This window comes from Canis lupus, chromosome 1 (genome assembly GCF_011100685.1).
Source record: "Canis lupus familiaris isolate Mischka breed German Shepherd chromosome 1, alternate assembly UU_Cfam_GSD_1.0, whole genome shotgun sequence".
Taxonomy (NCBI): domain Eukaryota; kingdom Metazoa; phylum Chordata; class Mammalia; order Carnivora; family Canidae; genus Canis; species Canis lupus.
The window spans coordinates 117,710,318-117,732,100 of NC_049222.1; the positions used below are offsets into that span (position 1 = coordinate 117,710,318).

At 55.3% G+C, this 21,783-nt stretch overlaps 3 protein-coding genes and 1 long non-coding RNA gene across 18 annotated transcripts; 2 read left to right on the plus strand and 2 right to left on the minus strand.

The window, feature by feature from the left end:
• Window positions 1–3,696: 3,696 nt before the first annotated feature.
• On the minus strand, window positions 3,697–14,691 carry PROSER3 (proline and serine rich 3). 13 transcript variants are annotated; one of them, XM_038529274.1, is made up of 12 exons: window positions 12,212–13,443; window positions 11,307–11,403; window positions 10,801–11,003; window positions 9,447–9,574; window positions 9,232–9,338; window positions 8,500–8,582; window positions 8,255–8,397; window positions 7,093–7,191; window positions 5,247–5,422; window positions 4,152–5,130; window positions 3,978–4,059; window positions 3,697–3,884 (listed from the first exon to the last, which is right to left on the minus strand). In XM_038529274.1, the coding sequence occupies exons 1-12, from the start codon at window positions 12,220–12,222 to the stop codon at window positions 3,743–3,745; spliced, it is 2,250 nt and encodes a 749-aa protein (XP_038385202.1). In that variant the 5' UTR covers window positions 12,223–13,443; the 3' UTR covers window positions 3,697–3,742. The 13 variants fall into 13 exon arrangements, with proteins under 13 accessions (XP_038385202.1, XP_038385194.1, XP_038385195.1 ...); XM_038529266.1 differs by lacking the exon at window positions 12,212–13,443 and adding an exon at window positions 14,325–14,685 and having other exon boundaries at window positions 9,232–9,574; XM_038529267.1 differs by lacking the exon at window positions 12,212–13,443 and adding an exon at window positions 14,325–14,682 and having other exon boundaries at window positions 3,697–4,059.
• LOC119869696 lies at window positions 4,303–10,240 on the plus strand. The gene is made up of 2 exons (XR_005354731.1): window positions 4,303–4,493; window positions 8,840–10,240. It is a non-coding gene; the product is annotated as an uncharacterized LOC119869696 (long non-coding RNA).
• On the plus strand, window positions 13,400–15,889 carry HSPB6 (heat shock protein family B (small) member 6). Its single transcript, XM_038529278.1, has 3 exons — window positions 13,400–13,654; window positions 14,557–14,679; window positions 14,809–15,889. The coding sequence occupies exons 1-3, from the start codon at window positions 13,457–13,459 to the stop codon at window positions 14,974–14,976; spliced, it is 489 nt and encodes a 162-aa protein (XP_038385206.1). The 5' UTR covers window positions 13,400–13,456; the 3' UTR covers window positions 14,977–15,889.
• Window positions 15,890–15,942: 53 nt separating this feature from the next.
• LIN37 (lin-37 DREAM MuvB core complex component) lies at window positions 15,943–21,091 on the minus strand. 3 transcript variants are annotated; one of them, XM_038529275.1, is made up of 9 exons: window positions 20,720–21,091; window positions 17,984–18,059; window positions 17,743–17,793; window positions 17,396–17,425; window positions 17,231–17,316; window positions 16,980–17,146; window positions 16,325–16,465; window positions 16,165–16,238; window positions 15,943–16,079 (listed from the first exon to the last, which is right to left on the minus strand). In XM_038529275.1, the coding sequence occupies exons 1-9, from the start codon at window positions 21,021–21,023 to the stop codon at window positions 15,998–16,000; spliced, it is 1,011 nt and encodes a 336-aa protein (XP_038385203.1). In that variant the 5' UTR covers window positions 21,024–21,091; the 3' UTR covers window positions 15,943–15,997. The 3 variants fall into 3 exon arrangements, with proteins under 3 accessions (XP_038385203.1, XP_038385204.1, XP_038385205.1); XM_038529276.1 differs by lacking the exon at window positions 20,720–21,091 and adding an exon at window positions 20,535–20,609; XM_038529277.1 differs by lacking the exon at window positions 20,720–21,091 and adding an exon at window positions 20,338–20,416.
• Between the last annotated feature and the right edge of the window lie 692 nt (window positions 21,092–21,783).

Here is a 21,783-nt window from a genome sequence, read left to right on the forward strand (position 1 = left end):
TGCTTTGCTTCCAACACTCCCGGCGCGAAGCAACGGGCCCTCCCCTTAGTCCACTCTCAGTGACCCGTCCTCTGACACTTGCTTCCCCTTTGCCATCGGAGTTGGATTCTCCATGGCCTCAGAGCTTGTCTCCATCCCCGAGCCGCTTTTCCACGTCTCCATCCTCCAGCTCCATCTTGTCAGTCCCGACCCGGACACCGCCCGCCCGCAGAACCCTGAGGGCATTTGCCCATGGACGGCGTCACTGTCTCACATACTCGGCCTGGGACGCAATCCCAGGCACTCTGCGATCAGCCTCGCCCTTCCCGCTGGACATGCTGTCCTTGCCTCCTCTACTGCATCTTATAGGCCGGTCTCCACCCTTGGCTCCTTTTTTCTAGGAATTGCCTTAGCCCGCAATTCCAGAACAGGACTGCGCCTGCCGTAAAGCCAATCCCAACCGATCCGCCTCTGACTTGAGCCAGGCCCAGGACACACTATAACGATGCCCTTTCCCAGAGAACCTTTCCACTGGTCATGTTCTCAACAGGGTCCCTCGCTTCAGAAAGTACCGCTTTGTTTCATTCACTCATTCATTCAAAAACTCTGATCACTTAATTTGTGGCTACAGCAATAACCAAAGCAAGGGGAAAATATATCCTGCCCACGTGGCACTCAAAAGCTCGTGGGAGAAGACAATGAACAAAATATCTTAAAATGTAGGGAGTCTGGGGTGGCTCAGACGTTGGGCGTCCGCCTTCGGTTCAGGGTGTGACCCCGGAGTCCCGGGATCGAGTCCCGCATCGGGCTCCCTGCATGGAGCCTGCTTCTCCCTCAGTCTGTGTCTCTGCCTCTCTCTCGCTCTCCGTGTCTCATGAAAAAATAAGTAAAATCTTTTTAAAAAATAATTTAAAAGTATCTTAAAATGTAGAAAATTAGGTGATAAATTCTATGGATAAAAAATTAATCAGGGATTGGGGAAAGGGAATCCTGAAGGAGGGGTCAATTTTTTAAAAAGATATGATTTATTCATAAGAGACACACACAGAGAGAGGCAGAGACACAGGCAGAGGGAGAAGCAGGCTTTCCGCAGGGATCCTGATGGGGGACTCAATCCCAGGACCCCTGGCTCAGGGTTGAGCCAAAGGCAGATGCTCAACCACTGAGCCACCTAGGTGCCCCAAAGGCGGGGTCAATTTATAGTTACTTATTTCAACTAATAAGTTCAATAGAACTTGCTCACTTCACTCCCATCCCAGGGATTTCCATGTGATGTTCCCATTGCCTACAGTCTCCCCTCAACCCCACCCCACTCCCCACTTACCCTGTGGTGGTTTTAAAACATGACTGCAAATTCTTTGACACTGCTTTCATGAAAAGATGGACTCTATGTCCCCTCACCCTTGAATCTGGGCAACATGGATAATTTCAACCAACAGAGAGTAGTGGAATTGACATTATGTGATATCTAAGACTAAGTAGCAAGAAAACAATGCATCTTCCTTTTTGTCCACTGGAATGACTAGCTCTAGAGCTTTGAGGCATCATATGAGAAGTGCAACTATGCCCAGGACGCCATGCTTTGAGGAAGCCCAAGCCCTGTGGAGAGACCATATGTAAGCACCACAGTGTACAGTTCCAGCTGAGCCAAGCCTTGGAGTCATCTGGGCCCTGGTGCCAGACTTTAAGTGAAGAAGCTCCAGAGGTCCTGCCCCTGGCTGTTGAGTCACCTATGAGTCTCTCCAGTTGAACCCCTAGACATCATGGAGCACAGATAAATTATCCCTTACTGTGCCTGTCCAAATTTCTGACTCTCAGAATCCATGAACATAATAAAATGATTGTTTTATGCCACTAAGTTTGGGGGATGATTTATAATCCAGCAAAAGTAATTAGGATGGCCCTTTGTCAACTAATTAATTCCTACCTGTCTCAGCTTAAATATAATTTCCTCAGAAATCCCTCTAGGGTCCAGTCACCCCTCAACTAGATCACATTCTGCTACTGTAACATCTTTCATTTCTCTTTATATCTAAACAGCAATTTCCTTCTTTCTGATTTCATTTAAATGTATGATTTGTTCAGAAAGGCTGAAAACAAATATACATCATGTCAATGATATACAGAAGCTACTTAAAGAAAAAGATTTTATGTATTTATTTGAGAGAGAGACAGAGAATGCATGCAAGAGATCAAGCACAGGCAAGGAGAAAGAGGGAGAGGGAGAAGCAGGCTCCCGCTGAGCAGGCTCTATTCGAGGACTTTGGGATCATGACCTGGGCCATGGGCAGACATTTAACTGACTGAGCCACCCACATGCTCCCCGAAGCTGCTTTTAACAGAAATCTATTCTATCCTTCTCTTTAATAAATACAGATATCAAAATAATCCTGATCATACATTCTTCAACATTTTATTATAAGTTTCTAACATACAGCAAAGTTGAACAATTTTATAGTAGACACCCACATACCTGCCACTTAGATCTTACTAACTAACTGACTGTGGGGTGAGGGAAAGAGATGAGTCAAGAATGGCTATGAGGCTTTTGGCCTGAGCAGTTAGAAGGATGGAGCTCAGGAAAGCCAATGAAGGGCAAGTTTTAGGGGAAGTTTGAGAGCTCAGTTTAAGACCTGTGGGGTTTGGGGCACCTGGGTGGCTCAGTGGCTGTCTACCTTTGGCTCAGGGGGTGATTCTGGGGTCCTGGGATCGAGTCCCGCATCGGGCTCCCCATGGGGAGCCCGCTTCTCCCTCTGCCTGTGTCTCTGCCCCTCTCTGTGTCCCTTATGAATAAACAAATAAAATATTTTAAAAGGGGGATCCCTGGGTAGCTCAGCGGTTTGGCACCTGCCTTTGGTCCAGGGCAGGATCCTGGAGTCCCGGGATTGAGTCCCATGTTGGGCTCCCTGCATGGATCCTGCTTCTCTTTCCTCCTGTGTCTCTGCCTCTCTCTCATAAATAAATAAATAAATAAATAAATAGATAGATAAATAAATAAATAAATAAATAAATCTTTAAAAAAAATCTTTTAAAAAATAAATAAAAAAGACCTGTGGGGTTTGAGACATCTCTTAGGCCTTTGAGTGGAGATGATGAGTAGGTAGCAGAATACAGGAGCCTATGTTTCAGTGGCCAGATTGAAGCTGAAGATAGAAATTTGGGGACCATTAGAATAGAGATGGGTGTCAGAGTGGTGGAACTAGACTAGATCACTTGGGAATGAATACAGATAGTTAAGGCCAGGGCCCTAGGACATGTTAAAGTGACAGGTTGGGGCAATGACAAGGGGCGACCAGAGAGGTGAGAAGGGTGGGGCATTGGAAGCAGGGAAGGAAGTGTCTCCAGGAGGGATGAGCACACTAAATGCTGCTGGCTCAAGCAGCGTGTGGACTGAGGACCGACCATTGCCCAGCACTCTATGACCCCATTAACTTCATGCCCTGAGGACAGCCCTTTGGTCTCAGCTGAGACAGGAGAATCCACTTCTGAGCTGAGAGTCAACTAAGGTGCATCCCAGTCTTGCCTGAAATCTGACCTGGACCCCCTCCCCCATCCTGACCTCGGAGGGCAAACCAGAAGAGATTTTGCCCTATAGGTCAGGAACTAGAATGGGGGTTTGGCAAGGCAGAGCCACAGCGGATAGGGGAGGGGAGGAGCTCTTTCCCCAAATTAGAATCACCCTCAGACATTCCAGAACAACTCTTCCTCAGAGATAAGTAACGTGAAAAAAATATTTTATTGGGAAAAATACAATTTTTACAAGTCAACGTCGTCTGGTCTCGGGAGGAGCTCCTTCCCTCCGCAGCCGCCTTCCTGGGGACCTGGGGGGCGACCCGGTGGGAGGAGACCAAGTCCCTGGGTCCTCAGTGTGCTCCAGTAGGAGGGACAGTTGCGCGTCCACTTTCCTGCAAAAAAGCCAGGGTCGTAGAGGCTCAGGACGGGTCTGGGGTGGTGGGTGGCTCTGGGAAAGGGGTGTTGCAGATCCTGGGGATGGCCACCTTTTCTGCCATCTCAGCTCGGCCCTCTGAACTCTTAGCAGCTGAAGTACAGGGTCGTCCTGGAACTCGCTGCCGTCGGACTCTAGGGGAAAAAGAGCGAGCGCCAGGAGGCCGACTCGTGCGTCGGGTGCGGGACCGCCACGCAGATCCGCGCAGCCACGGCGATCAGCTCACCTTCTGCAGCCTCCAGAAGTCGGGCCGCCAGGCCGAGCAGATCTGCGGAGGGGGCGGGACCCGCAGCGGGCGGGGGCGTGGCCACCGCCCCGGGAGGCCCCGCCCCGAAGGAAGTGGGCGGGGCCTCGAGAGAAGCAGCCGCCTCCTCGGCTGGAGGGGGCGGGGCCTGGGGCGGCAGATTCCCAGGGGCGGCCACGGGGGTGTCTCCGTCCTTCCGAGGCTCCCACGCCTCTAGGGGGAGCGTGGCCTTGGCTTTCCGAGCCTCGGCTTTGGAGCGACGAGGCGGAGTCTGCGCCTTGGGAAATCGCGATCCAGACTGAGGGGGCGTGACCTCTGAGCCAGGTGGCGTAACCTTGGTTTGGGGGTGTGTGGCCTTGACTTTCAGAGGTTCGGCCTGGGGCAGAGGTGGGCCCCCGGGGTGAGGGGGCGTGTCCTCCAAGGCGTCCGGGAAGAGCCGAGCGGACACTATTTGGCCCAGGGCGCCTCTGAGCTGCGGGCCAGGCCCCTCGTCAGCGGCCGTGACCGTCCCAGCGGACTCCTGGCGCGGGGCCCTGCTACTCCGAGGCTTGGGGCCCTGCCTCTGGGGCTGGGCCGGGCAGCTGGGCGCAGGAGTGGGCGGGTCCTGGGGGGCGGCTGGGGGTGGGAGGGTGCAGGCTGCAGGTGCTGGGGCCGGGGGCACGGGAGCGGGGGCCACGGGGGCGGGGCCCGGAGGCGCAGGGCTGGAGGGCGTGGGAGGCATGGCCCCAAGAGGTACCCAGAGACCAGACTGCGGAGCCCAGAAGAACCCCTGAGGGCTGGGACCCCAAAAGATATGTGGAGAGAACCCAGGGGGGATAGGAGGCCTCTCCATATAAAAGGCCTCCAGGGGACCAGGTCGGGCCACACTGGCCCAAAGTGGGATGCAGTTAGGCTGGGTTCCCAAGGAACCAGGGGTCTCTGCAGGGGCAGGAGGAGCCTGTAGAGAAACGGGGGCGGGGACCTGAGAGGGAGAGAAATGGTAGAGGGGTCTTCAGTCCCCTTCTGGCTCCTCCTTCCTCCAACTTCCCTTAGCGTCCCTCCCTCCAGTCGCCTCACACGCTCCCTCCCCCATCTCACTGGAGTGGTGGGGGCAGGAGTCCGGGGTAGCACCCAGGTTCCATCACCCTGCCCTCCTCGAGCCCGTTCAAGCTTCCTCCGCTGCCGCCACTGGTATAGAATGTCATCCTCTGGACGCAGGGGTGCCTGAGAGGAGAGGGGGCCCGAAGCAGGGATGCGGGCAGGTGCTGGTGTTGCTGTAGGGTAAGTAGAGGGGGGAAGGGTAAGTTAGGAACTGGGCTGATGAGCAGAGCAAGCCAAGGACAGCCTGTGCATATACCCTTCGATTGTACCAGAAAGTTATTCTGACAGGCTCTCCAGGTAATGTCCCAACTCCTCTCCCAAGCAGGAAGTGAGCAAAGGGGCAGAGTCAGAGGAGAGAGCACACAGGGGCTTCTCAGCCTGTCATCATTCAATTCTTTATTCATCAGCAAATATTCACTTAGCTCTTACTGTGTGCCAGGCACTGTTCTGGACCTTGTGGTTACAGCAGTGAACAAGACAGATCCTCCAGAATCTGCCTACTTCTCTCCCACTTTACTGCCCTTTCCTGGGCAGTAAAACCCCACAGAAACCTCTTCTCTGGTCTCTCTGCTTCTGTTATCCCAATCTGTTTCCCCCTGCAGCCAGAGGAAGCCTGGGAACACCTGAGTCCGATCAGGGCCCTCCTGGATTAGAACCCTCCTTGTCCTAGTAAAAAGCAAAAGTCTTTGAATTTGTGCTTCCCACTGCCTGGAGTGCTGTTCCCTCCTGTACACACAGGGTTCAATGCCTCACATCCTTCCAATCTTTGCTCAATATCACCTTCTTAGTGAGGCCTTCCCTGGCTCCTCTATTTAAAACTGCAACCACCCCCAGCCCTACCACTCATTATCCTATTTCCTATTCCATTTTCCTCCTTAGCTCTTTTCACCTCCCAACATATTCAGTGTGGTACATCTCTGCTTACTTCTCTCTCTTCACAATGCCAGCTACACAAGGGCAGTGGTTTTTGTTATCTGACCGGTACTATATCCCCAGTGTCAAGAACAAGACCTGGTGGGGCACCTGGGTGGCTCAATGGTTGAGCATCTGCCTTTGGCTCAGGGCATGATCCCAGGGTCCTGGGATTGAGTCCCACATCAGACTCCCTGCAGGGAGTCTCTGCCTGTGTCACCGCTTCTCGCTCTGTCTCTCATGAATAAATAAATATATTTTAAAAAATGGAACAAGGCCTGCTGCCATCAGTATTTGTGGCATAAATGCCAAGTGAGCTATTTATTATATTGAAGTGCAGTGTCCAGATCTGTGCTAGGGATACAGCAGTGAGGGCAGGGTCACTGGCTGCCCTCAGTTCCACGGGGCAAATGGACATCATTCCCATTACCCAGAGCATAACTTCATCAGTCATGATCATAGGGCTACCATCGTCTCTTAGAAGCCCTACCATCTGATGCTGCACAGAGAAGGGGGGTGTCATTCTGGATCTCTCTCTCTCCCACCTCCCTCTATATCCTGTGACTCTACTTCCAGACCTGGCCACATCCCCCTACTCTGTTCCTCAGGCTCTGGCCCAAGAGAAACTAACTACCAGTGTCTCTCACTGGGGGGTCCAGAGCAGCCAGAGGGAGTCTGTTAATACCCAAGAAATATCACATCCTTCCCTGCTCAGAACCTCCCCCTGGCTCCCCAGTACTAAGATAATGGCCAAATGCCTCCCATGCTTACATGGCCCAATGTAACCGGACTCCTGCCAATTTCTTCCACCTTACCCCAGACTACTCTCACTCGCCACCCCCCCTTGCCCTTTCTTTTCTAGTCCGTTGTGGGCACCATGCTCCCTCCCACCTCAGGTCCTCCCTACATGCTAGAGGGCTGTTGTCCCTACCTTCATCGTCAAGTCTCCACTTAGACAGCACCTCTTCCAAGAAGGTCTTCTCTGACTTCCCAGCATCATGATCCTCTCCTGCATGGCCCTCGTTTCTGCCTACATTTCACAGATGTGGGGTTAGGTAGCTATTTTCTGTCCCACATTCACTGTATTGTGAGCACCATAAACTGACCACAATCAGTTGCTTGGAACCAGCTGATTCACTGTGGAATCCCCAAGCCCACTCCCAAGGCCTCATTCACAATAGGTATACAATGTTTTTTAGATGGCAGATTGAGTAAATTTAGTCTGCAGAGTAACTCATGAAGTAGCTCCTAGTTTCAACCCTATGTTACAGATGAGAAAACGGAGGCTCAGGAAGGAGAGGTGAATAACAGGTAAGGTGAAGCTGAAAAGGAGCAAAGAATCAGACAAGAAAGAGCTCAGGCAGGATCACACACCAAGCACGAACACCTCTCTTACACTGACTGCCCCCACTCACTCCAGCCCCACGAGACACACACAGCACCTGTCCTGTGTGCCACTGTGTCCCAGGACCTGGCCACAGAGCAATAGTAATCCAGGTCCTTAATCCCATCTCTGAAATCTGAAGACATCAGATGGCAGGAATTGAGAGTTCAACAGTTTGCCTGCTTCAGCAAAGGCACATCGTATGTACAGCACTGGCAGGGGGCTGGCCCAGTCCGCAGACTCAAACACATTAGTATTTGGTTGAACAACATGAAATTGCCAGTATTCAACCATTTTTTTTTTCAACCATTTTTTACTTACAGAGACAAAGGTATCATGTGGTTCAGTGTAACACACAGCCGTAGCCAAAAGAATGACTGTTCACCCTAAATGAAATTTGGCAAGACTATAAACAGCCTTCGTATTCTTTAGGTCAGATTTTGCTGTTCAATCAGGTGTGGTGCTGAATTAGCAAAAAGCCATGTGATTTTGGAAATTCGTGTTCAGAACGGCAAACAGGACAGAGACAGAGAACCTGTCATGCTAATGATGGGTACTGTTAACAGACCTGTGGTAGGTGCTCCCCGTATTCACCACTCATTTATTACCCCTGTTTTCAAGTTGAAGAACAGAGAGGCCCCTGGAAGCCCCAGGTCACACAGCTGGGATTCACCTCCAGGCTGTTCTCAATCCGGGCCTCAGAACTTACCCTGTGCCTTGGGGTCAGAGCCCTTGCTGGGGTCAGGGGTGAAGGTCATGGAGAAGGGAGAGAGGCCATCAGAGCTGACTGGGAAGGAGGAGGTGCTGGCATCACTAGGGCTGAGTGAGGAGGAAGAGGAGATGGAGGCCTTGCTGTAGGGGAGAAAGCAGAAGCGAGGTGACAGGGGTCTCAGAGGCTGTGGGCGGGGCCTGGGGCTGTGGGAGTGGGGAGGGAGATGGGGGCAGGGAAGGCACCTGCGCTTGAGCAGCCTGGCAGCTCTGCTCTGCAGGCTCAGTGTCTCCAGGTCCAGCAGGGATGAGTTCCATGTGTTGAGGCTCTGCGAGGTAAGAGGGATCAGAGGCTAGCCCCCATCTCAAAGGGTGCTGGGAAAGGGGCTCTGGACAGAGGGCCTGGAGTACAGGTCTACACTCCACCTGGTGCCCTCACATGCTGGCTTAGAATCCGCTCCTCCTCCTCAGAGATGGGGGACTTCCTTTGTGATCCACACCTCTCCTGGTAGTCATTGTTGTGGGAGAAGGGTTGACCCCATCTTCCTGACCTGGCCTGGCTAATCACAACAATCTGCTTCCACAGTGCCGGGCTCAAAGATGAACACATGAGAGTAAGCCCTGGGGCTTTGCATGGAACTACTAGGAAATCCTCCTCTTTCCACTGAAGTACCTATGTAAATTAGAAGCCTAGAGTGACTGGGGCCATCTTCGCTACCTCAAGGGGAAGCCTGCCTGAGACTGAGCCCAACAAAGAGGAGCAGAGAGCCAAGAGAGTCGAGTTGCTCCTGGTACTGTACAAACACCTGGATCTAGCCATGCCTGAAAGCATATACATTGGGATTTCTTGATTGCATTAGCCAGCAAATCCTCCTTTTATCTTTAAGCTTCCTTGAATTGGGGATTGACTCTAATTCTATGCCAGGGGTAGTGCTCTCAGTTCAGGTACATAGAGAAGGAAGTGGATGAGGATGTCACCTGCTTCATTTCCTGAAGGGGGGCCACAGCCTTAGCCCGAGAGGCGCTGACCACCTTGGCAAGAGTTGGGACTGCTGTGTTGGGTCTTCCTTCTGGTTCACTGGCTCCTGCCGAGAAGCCCCAGTTGATTTTGGAGGGGGGCCACGAGGAACCTCTGCTGGGGGCATTGATCAGGAGAGGTTTAGGCCTACAGTGGATGGGACCGTAGCAGGTACCTGCTGCAAGCTGACTGCTGGGGTCTGGAGATTCAGGCCGGAGCCACCAAAAGTCAGCTGCGGTTGGGCCTGCAGGCTGGCGTTCCTCTCGGCTTGTAGGCTGAGCCTGGCGAAACCGGTTTATGTACCTGCGAGCATCAGAGAAGGGGAGGTGGGTGAATGAGGAGAGCCAAAGAATAGTAATAATGACAATAACAATCACAACAGCTGATGTTTATCAGTTACCTTGGCAATACCTAGCCCCTCAGCATCCTCTCATACACAGTAATGCAATATTATGTAAGACTATATGATACGGGGCACATAGCCACTCTTCTACAGATTATATTTAATTTTATCAGGGGTCCCTATAGTTTTATGGCTATGTAACTAGGTTCTTGACCAACAGGGTTTTGTTTTGTTTTTAAATATTTAATTAATTTATTTATGAGACAGAGAGAGAGAGGCAGAGACACATGCAGAGGGAGAAGCAGGCTCCCCATGGGAAGCCCAATGCGGGACTCGATCCCAGGACCCTGGGATCATGCCCTGAGCCAAAGGCAGATGCTCAACTGCTGAGCAACCCAGGCATCTCAACCAATAGGGTTATGAGATGAGGAAATGTGATTCTGGATAGTGGATGTGGTTGGGAGCCATTCTGGTCCATAAAGGAAAGGGCAAGAGCCTGGTGATGGGAGGCAGCACGACAGAAGGAAACTGTCCCTGATCCTAGCTGGGGGTTGCCACAGCAGCCCTGGTTGCTTCTGCCTGGACTGTTGAGTGAGGGAGAAATAAATGCTGTCTTTCTTACGCCACAATTAATTTGGGGCTATTTGTTAGAGCAGCTGAACTTGTATCCTACAAATTCAAGTGCTCACCACTATAGCACTTGTTATAGATGCTTTATAGGCAGTAACTCATTGAAAGCTTAAAATAGCCCTGGGGGATATGTGCTGCTAATATCCATGATTTACAAATGAAGAAACTGAGGCCCAGATCATACAGAGGGTAAGTAACAGAACTGGGATTTGAACGCAATGAGCCCAGCTCCAGACCTTTTTTTAAAATATATTTTATTTATTTATTCATGAGAGACAGAGAGAAAGGCAGAGACACAGGCAGAGGGAGAAGTAGGCTCTTTGTGGGGAGCCCGATGCGGGACTCGATTCCGGGATCCTGAGATCACCCCTTGAGCCAAAGGCAGATGCTCAATCACTGAGCCACCCAGGTGCCCCAGCTCCAGAGCTCTTAATAGTACACATAGTTTGGTCCTAAAAGTGCTGCATAAACAACTCTGGCTGTGATGATGATGATGGCATACCTGCCCCCCTCTTGACCCAAACCCTTCCTTCCCCCCAGGGCTGCTGGTACTTACTTGGCCACCACGGACTCCCCGCTGTCAACCAGGGTGGGTGGTGGGGAGGCTCCCACCTGTCCTTCAGTGGTGCTGGGTGGGGAAGGAGTCCCTGAGCTGGACGGCCAGGATTCTCCAAATAGCTCAGAGGTGTTGGGACCTGTGGCCAGAGCCTTGGGAGCTTCTGGGGGCCTGGACCTCTGGGACCTGGATGGGCTTAGGGTCTAAGACAGGGAGTGGGGAGAAGAAAGTGAGGGCTGAGGGGTTACCCCTGTATAGGGAACAAAGGCACGCATGAAGTGTGTCTCAGTCCAGAGGGGAGGAAACATCCTACAATGGTAACAACTCAGAGTGATTGGGGCCATGATAGGGGATCCAGGACCAGGTGAGGGCACAGCTGTAGGGAGGGAAAAGAGACTGTTTCTTAATTTCTCACCCCTATCTCTCATCACATGTCCTCCTTCCCTCTAGTAATCACTCCCTCACCACTGGGCCCACACACAGCACCCTCCATGGAGTGTCCTCACCTTGGGGTGCCAAGTCTGGGTCCGGGATGGCAAGTAGCGGCTGTGATCCAGGGGAGCATCCTCAAAGGGGCTGTCTTGGATGGAGAAAACTGGCAGACTGCAAGGGGAGAATGAAGTTGGCCAGCAGAGCCCCCTGCTGGGAGGCTATGGGTGGAGTCAGGGTTTGGGGTTGGGGAGAGGAGGGCAGACCAGATTACAATTCCCATAGATTCTTGGAAGAGATGAACTAGAACTCCCATGAAGCAGCGCTGCACATTCAAGATACTGATACTGGAAGCTCGATTCCCACCAGCCCTTGGAGCAGTCTCAGAAAACCAAGGAATTGCCTACTGGCAGTTCGTGACCCTGAATCCAATCTAGGAGCCTTTGAAAAATACAGACATGCGGCCCTCGTCCCAGGCCCAAAGCATCCTATCTGTAAGAGAGCTGGTCACCTTCGCAGGTGATTCTGAAGCGGAGCTCGGGTTAAGAACCGCGACTAAACCCCATCACTGTACCTTTCCCATAAGTCCTTGGGATACTGAGGAGGAAATGGTAAATGGACTATACCCCCCATCAGTAACTGGGCTCTGCCTAAGCAAGAAAGGTCAAGACCAACACCCACTGGAGTCTGGGGGGGAAGTTTTAAAGCTCAGAAATTTGATTCCCAAGAGGACACTGGAAACCCTTAGAGGAACACCCCTTGGAGCCACTTGGAAAGCGTAACGTAAGACTCTATGGGACCCGGAGATGCGGAGGTCCCAGGCTGGAGCTGCCGGAGGATGTGGAGCATCTTGGGAGTTGTAGTTCCAGCGCGGTCGAAGAGCAGACTCCGGACCCCAGCAAACCTGACCCGACGCTGCGTTCGCCGCACCCTGGGTCCTCCCCAGGCCTCCTGTGGTCCCCGGGAGGAGGCTCGGCCTCACCTGCGGTCCATCCCGCAGCCACCTGGGCGCTTCCGCCAGCTCCGCTCCTTCACTGGGCTGAACCCGCGCGCATCTCGGTCGCTTAGCAATGCCCTGCCAGGCCCGCCCCTCTCGGCGGGCGCCCGCGCGGGAAGACAGCGGCCTCCGAGGCGGCCAATGATGGAGAGGGAGACAGAAGCAACTGGAAAGTGGCCAGAGGGAGACGCCGCACGACGGGCTGTAACTTCGGCCCGACTGAGAGAGCGTGTTTGATTGGAGGCCCGTGGCGCGCGGCAGCAATTGGCAAGCCTGCGGACCAACGGGAAGGCTCTGAGGGTGAGCTGGCGTCTGGGAGGGTCTATAAAGTACTCGCGCTTTCTAGCAGCGTCTTACGGCCACTCCCCCTTTTGCAGTAGAGCTCCTGTCCCGTCTCCAACCTAAGCACCGGTTTTCGCGTCGCAGGGCAGTCAGGGGGCCTGTGCCCTCTGCAGCCGCCGCCCCCTCCCTCCGTCCGACCAGCCGGCCGGCCCCGCGGAGTCATTAGCCACTTCCGTCCTGCTGCAGGAGCAGCTGGTTGCGCGAAGTGCCAGGCCTGGGCTCCTCGCCGAGGTGGTGGGATCAAAATGAGCTATTTCGGGCCCGGCGCGCGGCCCCTGGGGGGCCAGCCTGGACTGTTCGTGCCCGCGCCCTCTGGCCGCTGCTCACCTGGCAGCCCCCGCTTCCCTGCGCACCCGAGACTGAGTCAGAGGCCCAGAATTAGGCCCGGCTTGCGGGGGGCTGGGCCCAGGGCCCTGCAGAGATGGGAGTAGGGTCTGTTCTGTGTCCTCCTGACAACCTGGCGGGCTACCACATTCCCTGTACCCAAGAATCTGCTCCTAAGACCGCCATCTGCGTCATCCCCAGAGCTGCCTGCGGGGCGGGGGTGGATTAAAGGGACTGCGAACTCTGCGGTGGGGTTTTTCGGGCCCTTGGGTCCCAAATACCGCGCTGTCCTACCCACTTGGCAAGGCTCCGCCTCCTCGGCCTTAGTTTCCCCTTCGGGACACGGGGGGGGGATCGCCTCTCTGGCATCCAGCAGGCGCTCAATAAATGGCCAAGTCATTGTTGGGCTTTCTAAATAAGGCTCTATTAATGGCCGGGGCTGGCCGCGGTCCCAATGTCCCCGGGCGGCCCGCCGAGGGGCGGACACAAGGCGTACTATAAGAGCGGCTGCGGCGCTCGCAGGGGCACTGCGGAGCCTAGGGGCGGCGGCGGCGGCGAAGCAGGATGGAGATCCCCGTGCCCGTGCAGCCGTCTTGGCTGCGCCGCGCCTCGGCCCCGTTGCCCGGGCTTTCGGCGCCCGGGCGCCTCTTCGACCAGCGCTTCGGCGAGGGGCTGCTGGAGGCGGAGCTGGCCGCGCTCTGCCCCGCCGCCCTGGCCCCCTACTACCTGCGCGCACCCAGCGTGGCGCTGCCTACCGCCCAGGTGCCAGGCCTGGGGGAGGGCGGGACCTCGGCCACTTGCAGGGCTCGGGCCCGGGCATCCCGAGGCGGGCCGCTCCGAGGGGCTTCCAGAGGTCCCGGAGCCTGGAGTCTCGCAGGCCGGATAACGACGGGGGTGGGAGGTCCCTGCCCGGGCGAGGAGGGTCTCCGCTCCGAGGGGCTGGAATGGCTGAGTCACTGATAGGGTGGGGCCGTCCCTCTGGAGGCTGGTGACCCAGGAAACCTGGGGAGAGGGGGCGCTCAGTCATCCTGAAGGGCATGGGGGGTCCCCGGGACTCCCGAGGGGAGGGAAGGTTTTGTCATCCTCGGGGAAGACTCTGGAGACTGTATGTGGTGACTCTATGTCTCCTGGAAAGACAGAGGGGAGGAGGGGTCCTGTGACTTGAGAAAGGGGGGCCTGGCCACTCTGAGAAGTGGGGGACGAGTGCTGGTAACTGCCGAGGGCGTAAGCGGCCCCGTGACTCCAGTGGGAGGGTAAAAAGAAGACTGGAAGCCGGGGGAAGAGGCAACTTGGCAATTTCGGGGGCGGGGGCGGTGTGTAGGGAGGGCACCAGGGGTTCTGAGGGGAAGGGGCCCGGGCATTCAGCGTCCAAAGGACACTCCGACGCTGGGGGAGGGGGCAGGCCTTAGCCTGTGAGAGGGAGGTCTCTGACCTGGCGGGGGAAGGGGGCCTCATCACTCCGGAAGAGGAGAATCTCCGTGCTTACAGAGGGAGGGGTGATCCCCGGTATTCTGCGGGAAGAGATCCTCTGGGGCTGCGACTAGGAAAGGGGACGGCCCAGTTCCGGAGGCCCCGGGGCAGGGGCAGCCCCGGAACCCGCGGGGGCGGGGCCTCACTGGGTCCCGGGAGCCTCGCGCCGCCGCCGACCGTACGACTGTGCTTAGGTCCCGGCGGAGCCTGGGCATTTCTCGGTGCTGCTGGACGTGAAGCACTTCTCCCCGGAGGAAATCGCCGTCAAGGTGGTTGGCGACCACGTGGAGGTGCATGCGCGCCACGAGGAACGCCCGGTGAGCCCGCTGGCAGGGATGGGGCCGGGGCGCGGAGGCGGGGGCCGCGGGGAGGGGGCGGGGCGCCGCGGGGAGGGGCGGGGCGCCGCGGCCAGGGGGCGGGGCCGCTGAAGCCTCCCGTCTCTCCAGGACGAGCACGGATACATCGCGCGCGAGTTCCACCGCCGCTACCGCTTGCCCTCGGGCGTGGACCCTGCCGCGGTGACGTCCGCGCTGTCCCCGGAGGGCGTCCTGTCCATCCAGGCTGCACCCGCGGCGGCCCAGGCCCCACAGCCGCCGCAGGCTGTTGCCAAGTAGGCGGCACGCCTGCACCCCGGGAGCCGCCTCAGGCCCCCTCGTTTAAAGCCGACCTGACTCCGCCCAGCCAGATGTCCCGAGCGAGCGCGCCCAAACCACCCTCCCAATCTGGGATCCTGCCCCGACCCTTCCCACGTAGACCCTGCCCTGGTCATGTAGACCATTCCACGGACGCACCCGCTGTCACACCCCCTCCAGCTTTCAAATTCCTCACACGTCCCTAGCTTCCAGGCCCTCCTTCAGCCTACAGCCTCCCGGCCCCACTGACCCCACTTTCTTGGCATATAAATCCACTCAAACTCCCTCCTCCACTTCCTTCTGACTCATCTATTAAAACATCTCCACATCTCATTACTCCTCTCCCCTCTCCAACACTAGATTATGGTGTGGACAACCCTGCCCCCACCCTTGGCCAGTCAAGCATAATCCCTCTCCACCCCTCAAATACCCCAGACTGCACAGACCTCCCACCCCAAACCATCCAGGCCTGGTCCTCAAGACTCTGGATCCTTCCCCTCATTCCAACTGGACAGTCTACTCCCCCCACCCATCTTGTGACTTCTTGAACCTCTTTTCTGACCCTCCACCCTTGGACACCTATTCCAGGCCTAGCAGGACCCTCAACCTCACTGCAGAAATACCCACTCCATATCCCCAGACTCTGCACAGATATCCTAAGCCCCATCCCCAACTCTAAACAGAACCCCCCACCCCCATGATCATTCTGTCTTAACCCTCAAGTCTCCAACCATATATCCCAGGTAATCCATCTTTCACATACCTCCCCTCATTCTCCAAAATCCAACCAAGCAGCCACTTTTGCTTTGGTTCCCCACAACCCTTCTTCCTTCAATTCTCTGCCACCCCATCCCCTTGCCCATTTCCCCCAATAAATGTGCTAGAGCTGTGCCAACTGCTTTTATGTCTGGGCTGGGAAATAGGGGCTGGAGTAAGCAGAGGCCAGCATGAAGGTGCAAAGGAGGCGAATGTTTATTGGGGGGGCGTGGGGGGCAGGGGAACATCACTGTCGCTCATACATCTCCCGCAGGATCTTCATGCTTTCTGAGTACCGAAGCTGATTCCGATGAGATGCCTCCTTCCACCTGCAGTGGGGGTAGAAAAGCAACGGGAAGACTCAGCAGTTGGGGTGGAGGCCATAGGGGTACAAACAGGTTGGGGGATGCTCACCTCTGGCGGATGCGTTTCCAGCGCTGCATGTTGCGATAGATGAGTGTGGACGGTGAGGGCTCAGGCTCCGAGGGCTGTGTGGACAGGAGCCAGGCTGGGTTGGCCACGCCCAAGGCCCATAACATATGCCCCACAGCCTTGGGCCGGCCTGCATACCTACCTCATCATCAGGGGTACCCTGGGTCTCAGGCTGCAGGGGGGATGGAATTCGGGATCTGCAAGCATCTCCAGGTGGTCCAGCGGCTGTGGGTGGAGGCAGCTTGTACACATCACGACTCTTGCTGTTGGTGACCTCGGAACTCTGGGGAAAAAGGAGCCCCACACCAGGCCCAAGAGAGTTAGGGAAGGGGGCCCGTAGTACACATTTCACCCCTCCTGCCTTTCAGTGATGGCAGACATTAGGTCTCACCAGGGCTCTTAAAAGCCATGCAAAGAACTGTCTGCTCCAGGGATCCCTGCCTGTATTCTCCTGTCCAGCCCAGGGACTTCCAATCACTCCTACCCAGCCCAGTAGCCCCCATCTGCTCCTCTAGGCCAGGTGGCTACACTTGTTTGCACTAAGGACCCCTGTGTCAAGCCCCCAGCTTTTGGGGACCTCTGATCTTGGAGGCCACCTTTACCTGCCCAAGGGAACCCTGTCCCCTTTCCTTCTCAGGCCAGGTAGGCATGTCTGTCTGCTTTAGGGAGTTCTACCCATACCCTCAGCCAAAGGGTTCCTATCTGTGTGCCTCATGGGACCCAGAAGTCACTGAGGCAGAGGACACCTTTAACCATCTACCCACTGGCTGCTGGGAGGGCCCCCCTCCACATCCAACCTCCTCATCCTCAGGCAGCAGGGGCAGCGGGGAGCTGGGGGAGCGTTCCCGCTCGCGCACTGAGGGGCTGTTGCGCATCCAGGCACGGCAGATCGGGTACAGTGGTGTGTTCTCGCTGAACTGGGCCAAGTCCACACTCCGGTCAAACAGCTTGATCACATACGTGTCTGGGGTAGTGGGAGGGGAAGGTGTGTGAACATCCTACACAGCTCTCCACCGGGGCCTGCCCTGCAGGGCCACCGCCTACTCACTGGATCGCTGCGGCCCTCCCTCAGCCAGCCCGTCATCCATCTCCCTCCTCTTCTTCCTCCGCTGGTGGGGGAAGCGGGCGGACGGCCTGCGTGGGGCATAGAACATCAGGACCAGGGCAGGGCGCAGACCTCCCGTCAGTTGGCTGGGGCCCAGGGCCACCTTACCGTTTGCCAGTGGCTGCAATGGAACAATCCCTGTGGGGAGAGACGAGGCGTCAGCAAGCCGATCCCCGAACAGAAGCCTGCTCAAAACTACCCCAAAGGGCACCCTGCGGATACTGAGATGTTCACACAGCACCCAGCCCCCCTTAGATCCTGTGTTCTGCCCACACCTCCAGGGCTGTAGGTGCCAAGCATGAGGGGACCTGAGCTCCTGCTGCTACAGGGTCTCTGTACATGCAGGGTGGTCAGGACTATGGTGGAGAAAGCACGGAGCAGGGTGGTCAGGGCCCGGATGGGGGAGGAAGCTGTCCAGCACAGACCATCAGCTGGATCCCATCAATAAAACTTACTTGTTGTGGGTGTCCGAGGGGGTTTTCCCAGCTTCCTCTTCCAGACGCTCCCTGGTAGCAGGAGAGGACTATGGGCTCAGGGTTCCCAGGGCCGAGTGGGAAGGCACTGAGTGGCTTTTCCACTGGGCCCCTTGCTCCCTAAGCCAGCCTCTGAGGTCCTACCCAGATCTACCCAGGACCAGAGGGTCCAACTTGCCAGGACCCCCAACCCTCTATGACCGGTGCTGGGCTACATCCCAACCTGTCCATGTGACTCTTCTCCAGCAGACACTGCAACACAGCATCAAGTTGGTTCCGGGCCTTGGCCATCTCCAACTCTGGGGAAGAAGATACCAAGCAGGAGTCAGTGGCCAGCTAGCTAGGCTGCAGAGGGGCATGCGCACTCAAGCCAACAGCCAGGCCCAGGCATGCTGACAGGGTGCAGGGGGCACAGACAATTGATGTGATGAGCAAGAGCTCTGGGTTCCAGGGCTGACCCACATGCTCATGTGTGACCAAAGGCAAGTCACCTTAACTCACTGAGCCTGCTTCCTCATCATGAAAATAGGTCTCCCAATGATACCTATCTGCAAGGACTGTTGTTTGTTTGTTTAAGGATTTTATTTATTCATGAGAGACAGAGAGAGAGAGAGTGGCAGAGACACAGGCAGAGGGAGAAGCAGGTTCCCCACAAGGAGCCCAATGTGGGACTTGATCCTAGGACCCTGAGATCACGCCCTGAGCTGAAGGCAAACACTCAACTGCTGAGCCACCCAGGCATCTGGATTGTTTGGAGGCTTAAATAAACCTATGGTGCATATGAACCTCTCAGCAGCAGCGTGCAAGAACAGCAAGTAAGTTGTGCAGAGTACGTACCATGTGCCAAGAATTGTCCCAAGCATATCACAGACGCTAACCCATTACATTTTCACAATAACCCTGGCAGGTAGATGTGCTTATCTTCATCTTATGTATGATGAAACCAAGGCACAGAGAAGTCAGGCTACTTGCTCAGAGTCACACAGCCAGGCCACTGCAGGGCTGAGGATTTGCACTCAGGCCGTCTGGCTCCACACACAAAGTCAGAAGGCAGAGACTCAAGCTGGGTGCAGAATCTAGGCCCTAGATGTGCGTTGTTTGGCGGAGGCAGTGGTATTATTTTAAATCTGAACTAAATCTGAAAGGACAACATTTAATAATTTGGAGATCACACCTAAAATATTCATTTGGGGCTTCCCCCCTGCCAGGGAGATAACCTCCGGCACCTGCATTCCAGGCCTCAACACAGAACTTGAGGTGAGGGTATAAATATTCTCCTCTCGCTCTTATGCCAGTACCTAGCATCACTCTGGCCCAAAGCTCAGAGCCTGGAAGGACACGTAAGGACATGCTTTGCCAGCCCTGGGATGGGGAGATATGGGGATTCCCAACATCACTGCGGAGAGACAGGGTCAGGGTAAAGGGCTAGGGGCAGCTGAAATTCTAGCAAAGAGCCCTGGGCGGGAGCCAAGATACAAGGCATACCCACATCTCTTTCCCTAGCACCTGCTTCTCTCCTGAACCTTAGACCTTGGGATCCCATGGCCTCCTAGATACCTTCCCTTGGACATCCCCTAGGTCCCTACCATCTGCTGGGTCCCACACTAGCCTCAGTGCTTCTCTTAACTTTACCCTCTTTCCTGGGCCCCCATCTCAGGGTTGCCCCACTGGCCCCCAGTCCGTCCCTAGGCCTCAAAATAGACACTCTCCCCCACCCCAGCTCACCAACAGCATGGCCTGTCCACTTGGCCTCCTGAGTGTCTCTCCACCCACCCACTCCTTACCCTGGTCCTTTCCCTTTCTTCTCCTGGGCTTCCAGCCTCAATGTCCTCCTCTGACCTACCCTCCACAAGCTGGTCAGAGGACTCTTTGGAAAACCAAACTGGCCCTGATCCTCCCCTGCTTAGAATGCTCCACGACTCTGCGGAGCCCTGGGACGGAGTCTGAGCTCTTCGGCCTGATGTTCACAGGCCTCCACGACCCTGCCTGCCTTACCCCTGCCCCCACCATCATTTGTGGTCAGGCCTCTACTCTTGCACTCACATTTTTTTTTTTTTTTGCATTTGGGGGGGGGGGGTGTATTTTTTTTAACTCGCTCCTCAGTTCCAAACCCTCCCTTGGCTCCCCATTTCCCTCAGAGCAAAAGCCAGAGTCCTAACTTGGGCTCACAGGATCTGTCCTCCTCCCTCTCGCTCTTTGTCATCATCCTCTCACTCTCCCTTCACTCCCTGTGCTCCAGACACACTGGCCTCCCTGCTGGTCCCTTGCACGCGCCAGATGAGTCTTCCACCTCAGGGCCTCTTCAGAGCTACTTCCTTGGTCTGATTTGCTGTTCCCTCACCTATGCTCATCGCTCTCTCCCTCACCTTGCCAGATCTTGCCTCCTCCTGTTTCGATTTATTTCCACTTACACCATCTAACACCCTACACGTCATCTTACTCCTTTTTGGGGGGTCTGGATCCCATGCCTCTCCTACACCCTCACCGTGCCAGACCCGGTTTCCCATCAGCTCCGACCCAATTCAAAATGACTTCCTGTCTCTCGGCTTCGGTTCCCCCATCCACCACATTTCCTACCTCCTAGGATTACTGGGATACAGTGGCTGCCAGGACTAAAAGCTTCCCTGAACTTCAGGCTCTGAGCACAATGCTTGGCCCATGACCACTGCTGGAAACAGGGAAACTGAGGCAGTCAAGAAGTCTCAGGCGGCTCGGGGTCCCACGTCTTCCCGCACCACACAGTCCGAGCCACCACCGTTCAACCTCAACACTACCTTGAGCACAAACCCGGAGGGTATGAGGGTGGCGAGAATCGTTCGATGCCTGACCTAGCGCTCGTCCGAGGGGCGGCAGGAAGAAGTCGCGTGGTCCGTCTTATCGCGATAAGCCTGTCTATCGCGACTCCCATACCCCGGCCCGTCGGTGCTCCCCTAAAAGCCCCCTACCTCGCGGTTCTCACCTGATTTCTCCACTTTCACCTTCACCGGGAACATGGTTTGGGTCTGAGGTGTGGCTAACTGGGTCACAGGAGCCCAAAGGAGCCCAGGGTCACAAACCAAGGCTGAAGGCAGAGAGGAAAAGGTCAAGATAAGCTTCGTGAGCGGACAGTCCTCGGCGCTGAACAGTGTCCGGCGGCGACCGCCACTGCAGCCGCCACCTCCACTAGTTTCCCTTCTGTGGGCGGGGCCCTTTGGCAATTGCTTGTTTCCATTTGTCGGTGCAACCGTCGATCTCATCTCTGACCAATTGACGGCTGCCGCCATCGGCTCCCAGGTCTAAGTCCCACCTTTCTGTGGCCCCGTTTCCGGAAACAAACCGACGACATCCCCGAGCGCTTCCTGGGAGGTGTAGTTCCAGCTCCCGAGACGCAGAGTAACGGCGCCTGCGCCGCGCGAGGCACGGCGGGAGATGTAGGATCAGGGCTTCGCAAGGCTTCTTGGAACTTGTAGTGTTAAAGCTCTGAGTTACATCAAGTTAGCTCTTGACAGGGTTTATTATAACCGTGGGAGTCCTTCTGGTCCCTGAGAGGAAGAGAAGTCTGGAGTTAGGCTCGCTTCAATCTTACTGAGCGCTCGCCAGGTGCCAGCTACCTGTTAATCTCTCTTCAGGCACAACCTCGTTTATTTAGCAAATATTTTAGTGTGCCAGGCACTGTTCTAGGAACTGGGGACACTGCACTGAACAAAACAAACAAAACCTCTTGCTGTAATAGAGCTTGTATTTTAGAGAATGTAAGATTACAAGAAACAAGTAAAACCTTTTAAATGAAATGGAATGAAAAAGGATACCAAAGTAGAAATTGAAATTTTATTTTTTCAAGATTTATTTATTTATTCATGAGACATACAACGAGAGGCAGAGACACAGGGAGAGAGAGAACCAGGCTCCCTGAGGGAAGCCTGATGCAGGACTGGATCCCAGGACCTGGGATCACGCCCTGAGCCAAAGGCAGACGCTCAACCGCTGAGCCACCCAGGCATCCCAGATTTGAAATTTTAAATAGGATAATCAAAGAAGCCTTCT